The 21605-nt window shown below is 38.1% G+C and overlaps 2 protein-coding genes across 3 annotated transcripts in view; both read left to right on the forward strand.

Annotated features, from left to right (window-relative positions):
* Positions 1-1107: 1107 nt before the first annotated feature.
* On the forward strand, positions 1108-3387 carry TNFRSF17 (TNF receptor superfamily member 17). The gene is made up of 4 exons (XM_009484033.2): positions 1108-1119; positions 1763-1894; positions 2225-2356; positions 3102-3387. Exons 2-4 carry the CDS (start codon positions 1783-1785, stop codon positions 3356-3358), a joined length of 501 nt encoding a protein of 166 aa, XP_009482308.1. The 5' UTR covers positions 1108-1119; positions 1763-1782; the 3' UTR covers positions 3359-3387.
* Positions 3388-5891: 2504 nt separating this feature from the next.
* Positions 5892-21605, forward strand: part of SNX29 (sorting nexin 29) — a 142370-nt gene continuing 126656 nt past the window's right edge. For both annotated transcript variants that reach the window (XM_075718267.1, XM_075718268.1), the window contains exons 1-4: positions 5892-5918; positions 11617-11681; positions 12552-12604; positions 16600-16724. In XM_075718267.1, the coding sequence (XP_075574382.1) occupies positions 5912-5918; positions 11617-11681; positions 12552-12604; positions 16600-16724 (250 nt within the window). In that variant the 5' untranslated portion in view covers positions 5892-5911. The remainder of the gene's footprint in view (positions 5919-11616; positions 11682-12551; positions 12605-16599; positions 16725-21605) is intronic.

The raw sequence follows: 21605 nt of genomic DNA on the forward strand, positions 1-21605 counted from the left end.
CTATTCCACTAAAAACGGTTTCTGTATTCCCACACGGTGCATTTTGTGGGAAGGTAAGTCTCATACATGGTAATATGGTATGAAATTACAATTCTTTATACAGTATTTTTCTTTTCTCTTTCTGTAGTCAAAAAGGCAATTAACTTAATTATGTCAAGGAGAAATTTAACTACAAACAAGCCCGTAATTCTAATCTATCTGTGGCAGTGATACTGGATAGAGGCAGTTATTGTAACTTGCTAGGTATTCCTGGTTAACTTGGTATTTAAAATAAATTCTATTAGATTAAAAAGTCAAGACACAAGTAAGCTGTGTAAATTATTTTCTTTGTGGCAGTCTGTTATCAAAATTTTATTCCTGGGAGAAGACCAAATGCGTTTTCAGAAATGTTACACTCACTGCATATACACAGTTAAATCCATGCATGCTCAGTGTGCCCCATCACCTGCCTGGGAAGGAGGTGTCGTATCCACTCTACCACAAGCATGAAATCTATGGCTGACCTATTTTTCCATGCTGGGTACTGCAGTTTTAGTGCAGTGACAGTTCTGCATTATGGAAAAATAAGGGAAAAAAATGCAGATAATGTTTTGAATCAAAATTGTTAAATATTCATATAGATCTTCTTTCACAATTAGAATGTAATCTTATTAAATTTCTCATATAACTATGGTTATAAGCAAAAAACCAGCTAGAACCCCAAAGATGAACCAAGCAAAAAAGCTGACCCTAATAGACTAGATAAATGAGGATAATTTGGAATTGAGGAGCAGTATCCCAGTGACTGAATCTCTAGATTTTGTCTTTCCCTTATAACTGAAGGTCTTAGATGTATTTTGTACAACACAATTATGAAGTAATTGTTGAACTTGTACTTTAACAGTATCTCATTTAAAATCAGAAAACCATTAATTTACAAGCAGTATTTTGTTCATCATCTATGTGTTCTAAATATTATTGTCTATCCAGGGAAACAGGTACAAAGGAAGTTGTTTGAAGTTGCAGAATGAGTCAGTGGCAAACCTAGAAACTGAGCTGGTTGTATCTCCTTACTGCTATGCCTCCTGCCTCTATTTTTTTCATCTTATGCTCCTTGGACTGGGACAAAAAGAACAAAAAGTAAGCATTGCATAGTTTGCATATTACAGGAAAACATAATTACTGTGACCCATTACCATGAAAAAACCCACAAACTTCTAAACACAACGACGATTATGAACTCATGATTATTGAAGCACTGGAACAGGTTGCCCAGAGAGGCAGTGGAGGCCCCATCCCTAGAAACATTCAAGGTCAGGTTGGATGGGGCTCTGAGCACCCTGATCTAGTGAAAGCTGTCCCTGTCACTGCAGGGGGGTTGGGCTGGATGACCTCTAAAGGTCCCTTCCAACCCAAGGCATTCTATGTATGATTCTATGAACTCCTGTTTGGAGATCATCTTGCTTTTCTACAGTTGTAACGTTTAGCACCTGTTCAAGAAATGTCTTCTATAAATAACGATTTTCTGTTTCAGACGAAATTTACATTGAAAATTATCTTAGTGCTGTTCAGTCTTTCTACAATTGTGAATTGCCAAAAAAGGAACAGTAATTCCTTGGGGGCCTCAGAGTTAAATCTTTTTTATTTAACATGATACTATGTAGTGGAGTGGTGATTGAAGTCTAACTATTATTGCTAGCTGTTCTTAGATTTGCTAAAACTGAGAACTGAAAAGCCCTTTGTAGATGATCCTCACTCTTTCACAATTTCTGTGGCTTTCCAGTTCCATAGTTACTGACCCTGATGGCACACTGCCCCAAAAATGAATACTTTGATAATTTGCTGCTCTCCTGTAAGCCTTGTCATCTTCGATGTTCTAGTACACCACCTTCATGTGAAAACTACTGTGATAAGAGTAAGTAATATTTCTGCAATACTTCGTGGCTATGCTGGGCATTTTCATGTTGTATTTTACATAGAATTGTAAACACAAAAACTTCAAAAAATCTAAAACCTGGAAAGAGTTTATCAGAATAATATATGGGCTAAAAATATTAAACATGTATGCAGTGTGTCCTGTATGTGTGTTAAGAAGAATGAATTTTTGAAACACTCAAGCTTCACTTGAGCTGTCACTCAATAGAAATAGAAATTGCTCCTTTGATATAGAAGTTTTATGTGTTGGACATGTTTGCTGTTCATTGGTTATTGTTTACAATTTAATGCATTTCTTTTATTTTATAAGGTACTGATTCAAATGGAGTTCTTTGGATTTGTTTGGGCTTAGGAGTAATTTTAATGCTCACTCTGTTTACTTTAATGGTCTTGTTTAAATGGAAGCACCTAAAGCAACTAAAAGAAAAACTGAAAAACACAGGTGAATAAATAAGATTCTTTATCAGATAATTTTAGATCATTGTACATTTTAGCTACTCTTATCATGTATAAATTTTGCATCTAATTTATATTCCAGATTCTGATAACTGTCTTTGTTGGATTGTTTTGTATTCCTCAGATAGTCTCAATTAAGTTATTAAAGTTTTTAGGGAATAAAATATCCAGATGATAACTTGTAAAAGCAGCAATCTCTCTTTGTTGGTTCTGGATCATGTTGCGATTGTTTTGTTGCATATTCATACCTGGCTTACTTGCTGGTGTTTGAAAAATCATTTATGAACCCCCAATAGCAAAAGATCTTTGAAAGGGTTTCGTCCTCTTCTCATTGAATGCAAAAGGAATTCTACCCAGATAGAGGATACACATTCAATATTAGCTTTCCATCTTGTAAGACGTTAAATAATTTTAGTTAATATTCTAGCCTGTGAGAAGTTTATGTGGTATATTTTGGGAAGGTGAAAAAAGTTCTTTTTACATTTTACAAATACTAGTATTTGTGGAGTGTTCAGCCAATAAATAATAACATCAGAAAATATGTGTTAGATTACTTAAATGCTTATCCTGAAGTATAGGGGGTATATTGTCATAGAATGAAAGATTATAATGTATAACTACATCTTAAAACTTCCACTAAGGTTAGGAACATAATGAAATTTGCATCTTTAATAACTGTATGTCTGGTATAGCATCATGTATGTACTAAATTAACTTCTGTATATTTACAGACTCTTCTGTGGAGCTGAGTAATATTCCCAAGGCTAATACTGAAAGCAGTGTGGATACAGAAGGAATTAGACACTCAATTCAAAGTGAAACATTAACATATTCAGTGGAAGAATGCACTTGCAGTGACTGTGGCTTGGTAAAACCTCAGACTGGCTGTGAAACTTCATTTCCATTACCAGCTACAGAAGAAGGAACTACTGTTCTAGTTACCACAAAATCTTTTGATTATTCCAACTATATTCTGGGTACTGGTTGACTATGAGAGAAGTACGTTCTTACTGCGTAATAATAGATGAGTTATTCCAGTATAGCTATTAATCTCAATGCTTGCAGCCAGCAGAAAAGGCTAGTGCATCATCCTTATCGATCTTCCACTGAGCTTTCATTAATATTGGCGTATTATTTCTAATTCCAGTATCTCTTCGGTCAAGTATTTCTACATTATTCTCAGGTACTAAGCTAGTTACTGGAATTTTCAATTTCTGAAAGTCCCTGCACAGGATGGCTTTTTCTGTCTTCAGAGATTGTATCTACTTATGCCAGATATATACAAACCCATCAATAAATAAGTTTGCGAGTAGGTATTTTATGTTAAACTCGGATCATGTTCCAAAAATTGCTTGATGGTACACAAGGAATGTTTCAAGAGGCAGAAACGAAGACCCACATTACATCCCCAGTCTCGTAAAGAATAATTTCAAGTAGGCCCTACGATGCTTGAAATAGGAATGTTCTAATGATGAATACCTTTGTAGAGTCCCCGCCAGTTCAGATAATATCTCTGGGTCACACCAAGGGAGGTTGTGGTGCTGTGGAGCACCGTACCTGCAATCCCAATGTATTTCTTGACGGTGCAGACCTTTCTTTAAGTACAAGCGTTTTTCAGACTGTGCTCTATAAACATTTCTTTCTATTTTACTACTTTTTTTACTTGCCTTTGTTATATGCACAAGGACCGCTGATTAGATACAGTCATGCTAGGCTACTGTGTGGCCTAAAATTAGGAATATACTTTTGTCACCCTGAATCGCAGGCATTAATGTTATTTTCCTATTATGCCAGCTTTACTCCTGCAAAACTGCAACAATAATAGAAGCAACAACAATATTTTTATTTGTAGATAACTTTCTATTTCAGGTTCTTGCATGAATGATGAATTAAAATGTTTTAAGACTAGTAAATTATTACACAAAATCTACAAATGATTGCTATTGCAGCATCTTTAGGAGGCTGACCATGAAGTTTGGGCCTGCTATGAGTTAGCCGTGTAGGTCTGGCCACATATAGCCAAAACTTCTGAAATAGGCCTACAGAGCTATTCAATTTACTATTATTACTTTATCCAAGAACTCTTAAAAAAAAGCTTATGCTCTGTTGCCCCACGCAGCACTGTATTGAGACAGTGTGCAAATACAAACCAGCAAGCTGATGCCTTAAAACGAGTCTACATTTAAGAACATTACTTCATGACTTTGCTATTTTTTGGTATTAGAGGTTTCACCATTTCTGTACCGGTTTTTCAAAACATGAACCTTTCGGGACTTTTAGCTTACGTAGCCCCTGTGACAGCATAAAACATTTTATCTCCGTTTTCCTCATCTTTCGTTTGCCCGGTATTTCTTCGCTTCCCCGTCGAGCTACTGCGGGGGCAGACCGCCAGGCCTTCTGCGAAGCGGAGGGGCTGCCACGGCATTGTGGCTGGAAAGCTGCCTGGCCGAAAAGGACCTGGGGGTGTTAGTAGATAGCCGGCTGAACATGAGCCAGCAGTGTGCCCAGGTGGCCAAGAAGGCCAACAGCATCCTGGCTTGTATCAGGAATGCTGTGGCCAGCAGGAGCAGGGAGGTGATTGTCCCCCTGTACTCGGCGCTGGTGAGGCCGCACCTGGAATACTGTGTCCAGTTTTGGGCCCCTCAGTACAAGAAAGACATTGAGGTGCTGGAGCGTGTTCAGAGAAGGGCAAACGAAGCTGGTGAAGGGTCTGGAGAACAAGTCTTATGAGGAGCGGCTGAGGGAACTGGGGTTGTTTAGCCTGGAAAAGAGGAGGCTGAGGGGAGACCTTATCGCTCTCTACAGCTACCTGAAAGGAGGTTGTAGTGAGGTGGGTGTTGGTCTCTTCTCCCAAGTAGTCAGCGATAGGACAAGAGGAAATGGGCTTAAGCTGCGCCAGGGGAGGTTTAGACTGGAAATTAGGAAAAATTTCTTTACGGAAAGGGTGGTCAGGCATTGGAACAGGCTGCCCAGAGAGGTGGTGGAGTCACCATCCCTGGAGGCGTTTAAAAAACGGGTAGATGTGGCACTTTGGGATATGGTTTAGTCTGGTCTACCCTTGATTAGTCTAGAGTGGGCTTGGTAGTGTAGGTTAATGGTTGGACTGGATGATCTTAAAGGTCTTTTCCAACCTAGATGATTCTATGATTCTATGATTCTATGATTTCCCGCCGGGGCCGAGCGCGGCGCGGGGCTGCGCGCACCCGCCGGCGGCACGGCTCGCTGCCGGCCGGAGGAGCGGCCTTAGAGCCAGCGCCGGGGCCGTCGCTCCAGAGGAGGCGGCCCGCTTCGCGCCTTCTTCCCCGGGGCGGCCGCAGGAGCCCGGCGGCCGAGCGAGGGCTCGCCCGGGAGGCGGCTGCGGGGGCAGCGGAGCGCTGTGCCGCACGGCGGGGCCGCCGCCGCGGCGCGGAGCCGTGTTTACCTTCCGGGGCGGCGCGGCGGAGTTCCGGGGCGGCGTGTGTGCGCTGGCCGGCCCGGCTTTGGGCCGTGCGGGAGGCGGGACCGGCTCCGGCGGACGGAGGGTGCGAGCCCCGCGGCCACCATGAGTGGTGAGTGGAGGGCTCGAGCGGGGCCCTCTCCGCTACCAGGGCGCGCTCGGTGGGGCCGCCGGGTCCCGGGGCACTGTCGGGCTGGCGCGGGCAGGGCTTGCCCGGGGGCTCCCCGCCGCTCCGCTGCCTGCTCGGGCCGGCGTGGCCCTGCCCCCCGCGGGCCGAGGCCCCTTTCTCCCCCCTCGCTTCTCGCCGCTGGGGCTGGGGCGCGGTGGCTACGGGAGGCTTTGGCCGCTCTGGCCCCGCCGTGCGGGGTAGGGCTCAGCCCTCGCCTGCGTCGCCGCGCCCCGCTCTGCTCCTCATTTTGGCTCCCAGAGCCCCCCAGAAGTGGTGGTTCAGCAGAAGTGGTGGTTCAGCGCGTTTTAAATCCTAAAGCCTGCCCTTGAGCGTGACGCTGGCTCACAGCGCCAGTGATGCTGGGCTCGGGGATCTGCGTTGCCTCAAGCGTGCAAAATCACAGGAAATATTCCCGAGAAAATAAATGACCGAGAGGAAATAAAAAAACCCCAAACACAACGAACTTCCTAACATGCAGGTGGTGAGAGAAATGGGAAGCATGGCTAGTGGGAAAAGTGGTTGCTGTTTAACTCAGTCGTGCCGAGGATGTGTCGGTTGTGGACGCGGTCATTTCTGGCCTCTGTGTTGCAGTGAGGCGGCGTGTCTCTGCTAAATCCTGAGGGTTTTGAGGTGTTCGTGAGGGGAAATACTTTAATGCTGTGCATGAGAATTGGGACCCATAAACTTCAGGACTGGAGGAAGCACAGCCACTTGAACGGGCCAGCATGGAGCGTTAGTAGGATGGAGGAGGAAATTTTAATAGATTTTTCCTGTAAATATAAATAAGTGGCACTTGGTATGTCTTAAAATACACTGGCAGGGGTTTGTGTGGGTTTTTTTAAAGAAGGGAGGTGCTCCAGTAAATGCTTTCATGGGTCTGCTTATACAACTTTGGTAATGGAAGTTGCAGACAACACTCTGCACTTGAAAATTAGAGCGTATGTTTTTCTCCCACCCTGATTTAATACATGGTGAGATCTGTTGCCAAAGATAGTAAGAAAAAAATTGAAGAGTTAACTGGAGTAACTAAATGCTACATGTTTTGTGGATAGCATAAATTTCTGATAATGAAACCAAAACTGAAAATGAAAACCCTTCAGTTGTATTTTTCTCTGTTTTGTTCTCACCTCTATGGTAAGAAGAAAAGATTTTCATGGAGAAGAGATGAGGGGAAAAAAAGATTATTGTGGGGAAAACTTAATTAGCATTGTGAAAAATGCAAGTAACAGTCAAATCTTTCAAACCATGGAAAAAGAAAGTTTCTCAAATGTTTCAGATCTTGACATGATACAGACTAAATCCTAATTTGGAAATCTTTAAGAGTCAGCATTTCATATGGAAAACCTCAGCCTTTCAATGATGAATTCAGGCTGGGACTAGCCTTGTGCAAATCAGAACCAAAATCTTTCTAGGAGATGCATCTTTGGGACCTCTGTTTGAATTCTGTGACTCAAAAGGCAAGGTGGCACCTCTTGTGGCATAAAGCCTCATCATGTAGTTTTTTTTAATAATTTTAATAAATATTAACACCTTTAATATTTTTCTTTTTTTTTTTTTTTAACGATGAAGAGATACAGGTTTATGAGGAGAGAAAACATTTAATTACTTACAGTAGAATAATGCCTAAGGTGACCTTAAGGCTAGTAGTTCAATTGCATGGCTAACCTACCCATGTGCAGCCCTTGTCCAGCAATTGTCCAACGACTTGTCCAACAATTTCGATTAGACAGCAAGATAATGAAAAGAACACTGATTTTGCACTTTGCCAGACATTGCTGTTATACAATACCGTACAGTATTTTTCCAGAATAACGTAAGTGGAACAGATCAGGACAGGGAAATGTGTATCATGCTTGTTTCGGATAAAGGAGATAGCTAATGTTAACATCATCAAATTTAACCATGTCCTTTTTTTAGTGGCTGTAACAGCACTGTCTACACTTATTTCCCTGCCCAGCTTTAGCCGTTAAAAGGGCTGTTCCTCAAATATAGGTAGAAGAACCTCTTTCCTTAATGGCTATAATTATTTTTAATGTATATTTTTTTAGCTACAGTGTGTTTCTAGTGGATGTGAAGGTAACTTCCTGTTGATTTGAGCATTACTTTAACATTACTAATGCTGCTTACTAATTACATACTCATGTTATTGGACAGTGTTGAATAGGCGAAACTTTAAAGGGAAGTAACACAAGGATACTAGATTTATGTACTTGTCAAGAATTAGGGGTGTTGTCACTTGTTTAAAGACAGTTTCAAAAAACATATAAAAATGTGACTAATTCAGGATGAGGCAGTAGAATCATAATAATGTAGTACCAGGTAGAATTTAGATTAGGTCTGTGTTTGTTTTATCTTAAACTTGTACCCTCAGAACCTGTACTAGAGCAAGCAAAAAGAATTGCAGTCTGAAATTTTGCATACAAGACTTCAAGAAGCATTTAAGATCAATCTGAGATTTTTTTTTTTTTACTTACATGCTACATGTGGTGCTGAAGAGAGCTGTACCTATAAAGAATTGGATGAAAATCTTGTTTTCCTTTACTTGCATAGTCAGTTTTCTTCTGCTGTAGGTGTGGATATTTCTGTCACAGTATGGAGAGAAGTTTGTTTTAAAAATAGGAAAGCATGACCCTGAACAAAAAAAAAAAAAAAAGTGACAAGGGTCACAGAGGCAGGTGCAGTACCTGAGCCTATTTTTAACCCTTTTTGACTGAGTAGATGTTGATGGGAGGAGTCTCTTTAAGTTTCTTAGTTTTTGCAACCTTATGTTTTCACAGTTATTTTTAGACTCTTGTATGAACTTCCTTTTTTATTGCAATAGTCTAAATATAGCCTTTTTTCTGAGTAATGCTGTTTTTATGCATTCTATATTTTGTATTTGTATGTGTGTTACTGCAGTTTTTACCACTATTCTGAATCAGTAGAAGGGTATTTTGGCCAGTTTGTAATACATGGTTAGTCTTTAAATCAACTGGAGTTGATCACACTTAATTGGTGCTCTTGTCTGAAAATATGCTCTTTTTTTTTTAAAGACTTAGTTTAGAAAATGAAGACTGTAAAAGAGCAAAATCTTAGAGTTGGTAGAGATTTATTTTTACCTTCCATCTACTTGAAACAAAAACATTGCTAAATAGTGCTACATTTTCTAGGCTTATTACAAAGAAAAATACATCCTCTGCTTGAAAAAACACAACTTACTCTTTCAGTTTTTTAAAAACAAATAGAATTTGTGAATATTCTTTTTCTTCTACCTGCAAAATTTCTATGTTAAGCACAGCAATAGAATTCTGAAGACATGCATTGAGCAGAAACCTCGGCCAGCCCTCAGTATAGACATGGGGCCTCATAGCCCTGTTAATGGTGAAGGCAATCTGAACTGCTTATAGAAATTACTGGTTGTAATCAGGTGTAGTCATAATTGTTATTAGTACAAATTTACAAGCAAAATAAAGACAACATAAACATTGCACTCAGTCTGTCTAAATTTAAGGCTGTTTGATATCACATGCTTTAGTCTTTTAGAACATCAGTTAGTGTAGTGATCATTTGTAGGTTTTCTGTATTTATGCGTTTTTTTATATTGTTCGCAGTCTGGTATCTAGTTGCAAACCATTTCTGTGTTACCAAGTAGATATAAAGATGCCAAAGAGGTGTGACTTTGAAGACTAACATGTGTTGCATTTGGAAGACAAACTTAACCCACATACTTAGTATTTTACTTTGATAGATGGTTTTCAGGTCATGAAATTATTAATTACATTTATTTGTTCTGAAGTAGTCTCAAACTGTTAATACAAAGAGAAGTATTACATTATGCCTATGTGGATAGCATAAGACCGTAGAAGTAATGAGTTTTGAAACAGTAGGGAAAATCTGGAGGTTTGTGTATATTCAATATTGCTGTGCATGGGGGGTTATACTAAAAGTTGGGATTTAATTGTTTTCCTTATTTTACAGTTATGTGATTTATTATAAGGCATTTAGATGCATAGGCATGTGTGTCTGTTTTTGGCAATGCATACATAGTAAGAGCACTGAATGTAATTTAATAAAATTGTAATCTCTGAAGGAGCACAGAGTGGAGTAGTAGGGTTTATATGAATTTAACCTTATCTTCACAGTGGCATAACTAGCATAGTTGTTTGGAAGTTAAAACCTGCTGGGTATGGGGTTTGTTTCTAGAATCCTTTACTGGCATTGGACATTGTTTGCATCTTCACCTGAGCTTGCACGCATCGGGCTATTTGACTAACAGAACCTCATACATCACATGTCTGCACAGTTTGAGTCAGAGTTCGAAATCAGAAGTATAACTTCTTGAAAATCCACTGTAATCAGCCAGATAAGCATTGTGAAGCCTAGTTAGCTAGCAGCTACATTTGCACATTTTTCCTATTGTTTTCTTTTTTCTGACATTGTGTATTACAGACTTGCCGTGGGGTTTTTCTTCTCCTAATCCTGTATTTAAGATGAAACAAAGGCAGAATAGTTTCAGTAGGACAAATTCTGTCCTCTCCTGCTGGTTTAAGAGCAAACTACTTTGAATAGGATTACGAAGATAGGAAATTCTGGGATTGGGACCTCGCGGAATTGGACAGCAAGAGGAAGAGACACGTATCTTGGATGTCATCTCTATTTACTAGAGGGCTTATTGTGTGGTGTTTGATTTTCAGTATCTGGAGGAACTTGCTCACGCTGAGTTTTGATAATTGGCTTTCAGTCTATGCATATATTAGTTGTGTGTTCTTTGAGAGGAAAAGAAGAATAGAATGACTTTAATTCCAAAGAGGTCACAGAGGTTTTTGAAGGATATTTTGAACTTAAGCTCAGAATAAAGAAATGATAGAGGTGATGCAGGTTAATTAAACAACAAATTTTACACATATTCACAGGAGTTTCTAAAGCATATTCTGACAAGCAAAGTATTATGCTATTTGTTGTTGAAATGATTGAGAAGTTAAAGATTGTCTTGTGTAGTTGCTTGTGCAGTAACAAACTAGAATTTGTAGGTGTTAATCAGGAAGAACTATGCTGGTAGTTAAATTTTAAGAGATTTATTGTAACAGTTGCTCTCTGTTCACCTGACTTAAAACTCCTTCTGCAGTAAGGTTGTTTGACAGATATTCCTGCTGTCTCTTTCTCATTTTCCATTCTTTTCTTGTGCTATACCCTAGTAAGTATGAACATTTATGGGGTTGCATTGTAAGCTCCATCATACACCTAATCCAACCAACCAATAAAAAAGTTAAAAGAAAATTAAAAAAATCTTAAACTAGGTCAGTTCCAGGCTTGCAATATGGCCCCACAGGTGGTTGTGCTAAGCAGCTAGGGGCAAGCTGTGCTGATTGTACACAATTGTACTATATTTGCTGCAATATACCTTATATCATGAAACCAAAATCTGAGTGAATTAAGACTCTAGATGGTATTTCAAACAGTATTCCTGCATGTTAGAGAAAGGCTACTTGAAACCTCAAAACACAGACTTCTACTGCATCATTTTACTTAGAGAAAATACATTCATAAATTTAATGGAATAATTAGCATGGGAAGACAGTTTTCAGGGCCCTCGTGTTGGCCCAAATGTGTTTTTCTTAAAAAACTATTTATTTTAAAATAATATAATTTTGTTGAATTTCAGGTTCACAGAACAATGACACTAAAAGACAGTTTCTTCTAGAACGGCTACTGGATGCAGTTAAGCAGGTGAGAAGTCCGATACATATTTCCACAGTATACTTACTCTGAGTTGTCAGTACTAGCAGGAACTGTCTTTGTCCTTTTTTCTCCTATTTACGAGACAAAGAAGAAATCTTGTCTTTCACACAGTACTACTGAGTTTTTGTGTCTGCTAGCGAACAACTATTATGCAGTATTTGTTTAAAAGTTTTGTTCTTGACAGATTCTATTTGTAATATTTATATATATTATAAATATATATAATAATATAGAATATGTTATAAATTTATATATCGGTAATACTTATATCACTGAACTAAATTGTAGTGTACTGCAAAGGCTAAATTGGTTAACATTTTATAGTAGCAGCTTTTTTTCTTTATAGTAGGGTTTTAATGAATGGTTAAAATACAGGTAAAGATGGGATTTATTTATGTATGATATATCTTGCATCACATGAAGTTCAGCAAGTAGAATTTCATAGACTGGATGCAATTTAGAAGAGCTTGGGAGGCAAAAGAATGCCTCAAAAGTAAGCCAATGATATGTTTTATAAAGAATGATTCTTCTGTAATTGTAGCACTCAGCTGAATAGGAGCAGTGTTTGTTTTTGTGGGTGTACATTTAACACTCAAAAGTAGTAATTTTTACTCAATTTTAAATTTGTTGAAGGACGTGCAGATGTGTTGTTCTGGCTAGCAAGAATATATTTGAACTGTAAGAGTAGCCCATTAGTGGAAGATGATGTAAAGCATTTTTTGGTTGCAGGCTGTATTTGCCAATGCTTTATTTTCTACTGCTTCCTTTTTTGTTATGACTTTGTTTCTTATATGGAAATATTTCAGAGTATTGAGTTTGTTAGTGTGAGAAAAATTTCTTAAAATCTGTTTATTGCAGTGTCAAATACGGTTTGGAGGAAGAAAAGAAATTGCTTCAGACTCTGATAGCAGGTAAAATAGTTTAAGAAACTTCTAACATGCTTAGATTATGTATCATAATGACATAAAAATTATGGCACAAAATACTTGACATGCTCAAAAAAACCCCTGTTCTTTTATTTACACAAACACTGACATAGGACTCTGAATTTTTCATCTGGTAACAAATTTGACAGCTTAACAAAGAGCGTTCTTCTGTATGAAGTTACAAGTGTTTCAGTGGCTGCAGAGTTCATGACAAAGCATTGAATTCTGAGGTCTGAACATGGGATTGGGAGAACTTACCTTCCCTAAAACCTCTTTTAAAATTAATGCATATTTATTACTGATACACCTGTATTTCGTGAAGCTTCACACTTCAGTGTCAAGTGGGTTTAATGCATAGTCATTAGAAAATTTTCATTCTTAGTTTTTCTTATTCCTGACATGTTTTAAACCCATATTTTTCCATATGAGAAGTTGTTCCTTTTTATTAATGTAAGTAAAAAAATGTCATTTAATTCCTATTAGTTGCATTTGTTGTTGGGTATGGCATATTGGTTTCTAAGGCTTTTAAGATGACTGGCAGACAGAAATTGTAGTGCTTTTTGTATCCTATCGAGTCTTTCTTAGAATCTGTCCTAATGAAGAATCTTGGATAAATAGAACACTAGGATTAAATGCAGTTGTTTGTTGTCCTCTTTCTTATGTCCTTGAAGTTTGACTCTGCCTTTTGGGAAGAAGTTAATTATCTGTTAACCATTTATAAATGATGCATAAAATTATCTCCAATCCCTTCTCAATTCAGTCTTTAAGAACATGTCTAAGGGTGTGGTTTCATGACTTCTGGAAAGCCAACATAACAATTCATTGCTACTGAAGGGGTGGGGAGGGTTCACGTGTCTTCTCAAGGTCCCTGACTTCAGTACTGCTCCCTTCCACCAACTTTTTAAGCAATGCCTGGTGATCGTCCAGTCCCCTCTGAATTAATTTAATAAAAGAAAAATAATGCAAAAGGGTAACCTTCTGCCATTTTAGTGAGTTAGACCAGCAAAACATTTGGTGAATGCTAGAGTTGCTGCAAGGAGCGGAAGATCACGCGGCTAGAAGCAATGGGAAGTGCAGAAGAGGAGGAAGAAGCAACAAGGGATGAGAGAGCAAACCCATCTCCTTTCAGAAGCAGCTTGTAGTGCAGCTCCTGTGCATTACCTATGTGTGAAGCTCCAGGCTAATGCTACTCCATGGCAGCTTAAGCGTGTCTGACTCGGCTACTACTGTCATCCTGTCCTGCCCTTGCCTGTTTCAGCCTACAGTGTTTCGGGGAAACAGCCTTAGAGGAGTGTTCTATTGAACTAGTATAGTGGAAACAGCTCAGTACGGGATCTGTTCAGCTCAGGGTTTGTTGGACAGAAGCTGTTGCGTGGAAGGAAACAAGAAGGTGCACGTGGGACGAAGGGGTGGTGGGGCTGAAACATCTAGCAGTTGGACTGGCTGTGCAGCCATAGCTGTTGGCACAGAAGCATCAACGAGAGATAGTTAATCTTTACTGTTTAGTTTATTTGAGACAATGTATTGACGATGTTTGCCTTCGTAGTAGATTGTGTAAACTCGTCTAGAAGGAAGCGCCTCCTATGTAGAGCAAATTCTCTGGAACTAAAAATTCTGCTTTGTTGCTCAGTTTGCTTGAACAACTGCTTTGCTGCAGTTGTTTAATAATTTGAATGATGACCTTTAGTATTTGTTTTATAGAATCATAGAAGAATCATAGAATCGTTTAGGTTGGAAAAGACCTTTAAGATCATCCAGTCCAAACATTAACCTACACTACCAAGTCTACTCTAAGCCAACCAAGGGTAGAATGGACTAAACCATGTCCCAAGTGCCACATCTGCCCGTTTTTTGAACACTTCCAGGGATGGTGACTCCACCACTTCTCTGTGCAGCCTGTTCCAATTCTTGACCACCCTTTCCGTAAAGAAATTTTTCCTAATTTCCAACCTAAACCTCCCCTGGCGCAGCTTGAGCCCATTTCCTCTCGTCCTATCGCTGACTACTTGGGAGAAGAGCCCAACCCCCACCTCACTACACCCTCCTTTCAGGCAGTTGTAGAGAGCGATAAGGTCTCCCCTCAGCCTCCTCTTCTCCAAACTAAACAGTGGGAGTTAGTTTTCTGATAAACAGTGAGAGTTAGGATTCCAAAGATACAATGCTAGCCAAACTTTACTTATAAATATTTTCCTTAGAATTCAGTAGACATGCTGAATAATGGATTATAGCTAGGCAGTTTCAGGATTAAAAAGGAAGTGGAAATTACATTAACAGATTCTGCCCCCCCCCCCCCCCCCCCCCAATTCCATGGTGTTTGAGGTTGTTGCTATGTGAAATATTGTGAGATAATTTTGAAAATGAGGATAGTCTGGGAATTTAGAAAATCCAGTAAAATCCATGACTCTCCAAGTTTTGTTCTCCCAGTGGGTTTTTTTTGTCTTTGAGATTATAATTGTTCAGAGTTCTACTATGTCTATGTACACTAGACTTCTCAGTTTTTTTCTGTATTTGTTTATTTAACATGCACTTGTGGTGCTATCTAGTAAATACACTATGTATATTGTAGAATACCCGATTCTTTTTTTTTTTTAATTTTATTTTGTTTTACTAGTGGCTAAATTTTCCTGTAAAATGCTGCACAGTTTTCTTGCTTTAATTCTCAGTGCACATGGATTTTTAATAATATGAGCTCTTTTACAGAACCTAGTTTCCGTTCCGCTTTTTCTGAACTGAAAGAGTCAAGTAGATTTCCGCCCCCCTGGGGGGTCATGTATCTGCTGGAATTTCCATTTTTAACAGCAGCAGTCTTTTGGGGAAAAATTAATCACAGCTGCTCCACAACCATCTTGAGTATTGTTTGAATTATATTCTGCTCTATTAGTAAGGTTTTCCTAACAAAGTAAAATTTTCCTAACATAGATGTACTGGAAAGCATTATGTGCTAAAAGTTCTTCTGTCCAGGATAATTATGGTTAATAAACCCCTTTTTCAATCAGTGCTCCTCCTGAGATCTTGTGCTTTTATGTGACCCTGACTAGAACTCTTATTTCTTGAATGCCGGGGCAGAGTCCTGAGCCACTTCGTCAACTGTTTTTATTTATTTGCTTGAACTCAGTTGAAGTACCTGTCCTTCCTTTTACTAATAAGCTTTGGCAGGCAGGTGACAACTTTCTCAAAGCTTAAGTTTTAACTATTGTTTATTTAATGGCAAGAATAAAACTTAGAGACAATAACATTTAAAACAAACAGTTTGCATTCAGGTCTGTTATACGTTAAGCCTTACTGTTCCCTGTAGATTACAATAATATTCCTTTCTTTGGCAGGCTGAATTTTAAAACTTTGCTGGTTTGGTGTGAAAATTGATTTAACTGGGTTATGTTTAAAAAAAAAAAATCAGGAAATTTATAAATAGTATTATAGAGAACAACATCAAAAAATGAAGATTCAACACATCTCCAGAAAAATCTCTTATTTTCCTATGCCTAGGATTTCTGAAGGACATTAAAATGTATGTTTAATTGTTTTCCTAGGCTTGAATTATAGTGTAATAATGCAAATTAGCAAAATTGTCTATTAATTGTATAGGAAGTTATAGCATATTTTCAGAAAATCATTCATTGCATGTGTAGTACAAACTATATTTATGAAAATGTAATTGCATTACATGAAAAGTAGGTAATCTGAAGCTGAAATAACATGACTAAGAACCACTATAGCAAGTGAGGATGGTTTCTCAGATTAATTGTAAATTCTTCTGAATGTAATTTGTGCCCCAGTTTTGGATAGTCATGATGAGACTGGGTATAAGTAGATCACACTGTTTGCAAATAATGAGATTAGTGCATACAAGGGGTCTTTCACTACATAAAAGGTAATGGTTCACCTTTGCATTCTCTCTTCAGAGATTTGGAATAAACCTGCTCTATAGAAACATAATTGATTGTTCTTTTCACACGATTTCTTTAAAAACTCTGTTGCAGAGTCACTTGTTTGTGTGCTCAGTTTGAAGCTGTGCTGCAGCACGGTCTGAGGAGGAGCCGAGGGTTAGCATTAACAGCAGCAGCGATCAAACAGGCAGCAGGTTTCTCCAGTAAAACTGAAACAGGTAATTTGTTAATTGTAACTATTCTATTTTGAACAGTTGGTAGGTGCGAGTGAGTGATAAAATTTCTAAAGGAAGTTTTAAACAATGGACTGAACTCTACAGACTGCTGGGAGCATCCTTAATACTCGGACTCTCATTAAGCAGTGAAAATGGTTATTGCTTTCTTAATATAGTTTAACTTTCATACCAAGTTTCTCTAGAAATTTTGGTGTTTGGAAATCTGCACTTCCTACAGTTCCGTCAGCTCTTGAATTCTGGTAGGGATAAACATTGTGTAATTGTGCTGTTAAGTTTTTACTGCAACATTTTCATTCTTAACCTTGTCTTACTCTGTTCTTTAACTGCCATATTCTATAGCATCAGATATGTTTAACTTCTAAGTATTGATGTCATTTTAAAAACAAAACTTACATTACTTATATTGATTGGGTTGGTTTCTATTACTTTCTCCACATTTAAACAAAAGATTCCTTTATTTTTGTTGCCTTCTCTTCACCTTGAAGTGTCCCTTGTTTTTTTATCAAAAGTATATGAAAGTGTTAATCTTCATCAGTTTTGTTGTGAAGTTTGACATACAGTATCTTTTTTCTTAAACAGGGTAAACATAATATAAAGAAGTTTCTCTTTGGCTTTTGAAACTCTGTCAAGTGTAACATGTGACACATAGTGGGGTTTTGGTTTTGCTTTTCTTAAAATATATTCAGTGGTACTGGAACTGTTAGTACATTTTGATCTCCAGCTGTAACTTCCAGTTACACCTGACAACTGCATATAATGAATATTGCATTAACACAAAATACATAGTTTGATATAATGCTGTTTTTAAATTGCTGTAACAATGGACTTGCTTCCTGTGGATGATAGGGTGGAATGTTGGGTCTTGTGTGCTGACTTTCCTGCTTAATGGGTTATAGCCTCCAGACTTAGCTTTTTTTGGGGAGCTAAAATAGCTGTTCTTTTAGAGAAGTTGGTGAGTTTCCCATGTTTGCCTCTTTTACTTAGTAATGGGCAAGACTCAACTCTTTGCAGACAAGTAAGAAAACTTCAGCTATTTACAAAACCTTTACAGATTTTTTGGCTCTTCTGCATGCTTTTTCTGCCTTGTGCATGTTTGTAATTTGGGATTGGATACTCTGTGGTCTCTTTCAGCCTCTGGGTAGTTTCTGTATCTTTAATGGGTAGTGATTTGGTTATCTGCTTTTTATTCCCTCAACTTGCAATTGCGAGTCTTATGCTTTCATGCAGAGAATGTTCTCCCCTGTCATGCTCTCTCTGATTTTAGGCAAACAGTGTTTCTTTAAATTTGGAGACATTATGTATAATTGTTATGATTTCTCTTGTCTGTTAGTAATGTCAAGGGTGTATGAAATTTTTGGTCCTGTCTTTTAGTGGTCAGATGTACAAAGGTGCATCTCTGATACTTGGGAACTTAGTAACAATTTAGCTCTATGTTTCTCTGTATGTGTGTCTTATTTGGGGGCTTGTCAGTGAGATGATGTGGAAGAAGAGGAGAAGGTCGGGAAAGTTATCTGTGGTTGGGGAATGGAAGAAGGAAGAAAACGTCATTTTTACTCCTTAAGAAGCTTAAGCAATGTATGGAAGTTCAAGAACAAAAACATGTCTGCTTTGCAGCAAATTGAATGCTGTACAGTGACTAAGAGGAGAAGCTTTTTTTCTTTTTTCCATGGAAATTACTGGGTTCCCCTGCATTTCTCTTTGTGAATTACAGTGGTGTTTTTTTTTTTTTTTATTTCCTGAAAGCAGTTGCAATGTTCTATATTTTTGTCACTTTCAGGCAAATGAGTCTGGTATGATTTATATTCCATTCTGTCTAACATAATCACAGGTGTCAAGGTGTCGTCTTTTTCTTTAACATAGTGGAATACTGCTGTTTAGGCTATACATTCAGGCTTTCACAATTGAAAAACAAAATTATTCAGCAGTGGGGTTTTTTTTGAAATTTACAGATACTTCATGATAAACTGTACTTTCAAATGGTTGTAAACAATGTAGTAGCATTTTGCATCTAAGAGCTTCAGTGTTTCACTTTGTTTTTCTTAAATGAAAATAAAAAGTTTTAAATAAAAACTCCAGTAGTAGTTCTTTGAAAGTATGACTTAAAAATCCTATTTAAAATATTTTCATTTTTTTAATATATATTCAAGCAGACAAATTCCTAACATCAGTGTGATTTGGTATCAATTGATGGCATGGTCATTACAGGCATATGCAGCTCCTTTAATCTTATATTAAGCAATCTAAACAAAACCAGCAAACAATAAAACTGTATTCTGTCTTTAGTTTGTAACAATATGAGGGTCTCTTCATTTAACTCCAGTTAAGGTTATGTCAGAATACTGTAGCTGATGCAGTGTTCACTAAAAATTGTTAGGACAATATTGTTGAAAGATTCTAAATAGATCAACTCTTCCATTGCCTCTGGCTGCTCTTGTTTTAACTTATGCCTGCTGCCTTCCTGCTGTGTGCTGATGTGAGGAGCCTAAATCAGTCTTCTCGATGACTTCCTGGTAGGTACTGGAGGGCTGCTATTAGGTGTGTGCCCTCCCCCAAGCCTTCTCTTCTCCAGGCTAAAGCAAAATTTTGTCTTTGTTGCTTTTTTTTTTTTTTTTTTGTAGTTCTGGTGCTGCATATAGCTATAGATTTATGTGTATGCTTTGATGCTATAACTGTAGGACTGTCTGTTTACAGATAGGTAGACCATGGCAGAATTACAGATGTGGCTTGTTCACAGCCTCATGGCACATCAATACCAAAAATGGGAATGTTGAAATTGTCACTAAGTCACAATATGTTTATAGTTTTACAACTTTGCATGGCTTGCTTATGAATAGTAGGACATTATAGGGTACTGCTGAGGGCTAATACCATAAAATTATTAGTTGCTGTGGTTAGAAGTGAGAATGGTAGACTAAGGCTTATGGAATATAAACTTCCTTTAATGATACTCTCAATTAAAAGCAGAATAACTAATATTTGCAGCTATAGCAAAGAATGTTCTACTACGAGACACTCATGACAAATATGAAACAGTTGTTTTTACTTGACAGAACAGACACTGAAATGCACAATGGCTGCACAGTGTAAATTGTTTTCCTTTTTTTTGCATAAGGCGGCACTGAACCTGACTTCAGACTCATCTCTATGCTCTCAGCTTGAGACATGACCACTGTTTGGTGCTGATTAATGATTGGTGGTATGGCAGTTATCAGAACTGTGATATTATTCAAATTAAATAAACTGTTTTCACAAAGTGATTAACATTTGGGTGAATTGCATAACGTCAGTGTTCTTCTCTGCGTATGGCACAATTGTACAAACTGTATTTTACTGAAATTGAAATGATCTTCTGTATAACAAGTATTGGATTATTTGCTATGAAAAATATCAACAGTTAGGACCTGGATTTTCATTTAATGCTACTCTTGAAGAAGAGAACTTAGTCATTTGAAAATGCCACTTATATTACTGTTTTTATAAAGTATGTCATGAAGGGACTTAGAGTATGGAATGCTCTTACTTTATTTCCATTGGATAGATTTTGATTAAAAACTCATGATAATCCAAATTTTGAAGCTTTTCAAAATCCTTGGTATCTGTAAATAATCAGAATGCCAAGAAACACTGTGTTTTGCTCTCAGCACAAGGGGAAATCCACTTATTTTCTCTATTCCTGTAATACTTTCACTTCCTACTTTAGTATTGTTTTGAGCTTTAGCAAGACGGAAAAATGGATTTTATTGGTCACAAGAAACAAATCATTAAATCACTATCTTCTTGATACAAATCTGGCATTTTAAAGACACTTTTTTACATATACATATGTTTTATTTTTGAAATGCGGATCAAGTAAGTTGAAGGCAAACAACCTCAGTTGAGCAGCTGAGGGAACTGGGGTTGTTTAGCCTGGAGAAGAGGAGGCTGAGGGGAGACCTTATGGCTCTCTACAACTACCTGAAAGGAGGTTGTAGTGAGGTGGCTGTTGGGCTCTTCTCCCAAGTAGTCAGCGATAGGACAAGAGGAAATGGGCTCAAGCTGCATCAGGGGAGGTTTAGATTGGATATTAGGAAAAATTTCTTCATGGAAAGGGTAGTCAAGCATTGGAACAGGCTGCCCAGAGAGGTGGTGGAGTCACCATCCCTAGAGGGGTTCAAAAAACGGGTGGATGTGGCACTTTGGGACATGGTTTAGTCTAGTCTACCCTTAATTGGTTTAGTGTGGACTTGGTAATGTTAGGTTAATGGTTGGACTGGATGATCTTAAAGGTCTTTTCCAACCTAAACGATTCTATGATTCTATGAAATAGGACATAGGATATTTGAATGCTCTTACATGTTCAGTGGACCTCCTTATTCTTTGTGTGTTAATGTGCCTGTGAGGTCCTAGTTCAGCAAAGTACACCTTTAGTTTTGCATTGTCAATTCAATGGTTCCTGTGTTTTGCATATTTGTCTAATTTAGAAGAGCTCTGGGTTATTCTTGCATAGCTGTCAGACCTATTTGGCAAAACTTTTAGTTAATGAGTCTAACCTGCTTGTTATGTGTTCAGGTTTCTAAAATTATATTATAAACTTTGCTAATCTAATGCTGTATTTGGCTTTCAGCAGAGATTAATAAAACCCCCCACATCCTCAAATGAGCATATTTCACTAAAAGTCATAAGCTGTACTGAAAACCTGTTCAAAATCTGACTGCATGCTCTTTATTTAACAGAGAGAAGCATCATGCCTTTTCTTAAAAAGCTTACTACGTTTAAAAGAGATTTAGAAAAGTGATAAGCAAGGAGTGGCAGGATCAATCTTTCTCGTGTGAATTTTTTTTCCTGTGTCTTTGAGGAATTTTTTTACCTGTCTTTAAACATCTG

The sequence above is a fragment of the Pelecanus crispus genome, chromosome 11 (assembly GCF_030463565.1).
Source record: "Pelecanus crispus isolate bPelCri1 chromosome 11, bPelCri1.pri, whole genome shotgun sequence".
Classification (NCBI taxonomy): Eukaryota; Metazoa; Chordata; class Aves; order Pelecaniformes; family Pelecanidae; genus Pelecanus; species Pelecanus crispus.

Bases quoted from the DNA above. Each gene is read 5' to 3' on its own strand.
- TNFRSF17 (XM_009484033.2), top strand. From the start codon at position 1,783: ATGGCACACTGCCCCAAAAATGAATACTTTGATAATTTGCTGCTCTCC. The intron at 1,895-2,224 runs GTAAGTAATATT...TTATTTTATAAG, and splicing joins TGAAAACTACTGTGATAAGA to GTACTGATTCAAATGGAGTT. The intron at 2,357-3,101 runs GTGAATAAATAA...GTATATTTACAG, and splicing joins AGAAAAACTGAAAAACACAG to ACTCTTCTGTGGAGCTGAGT.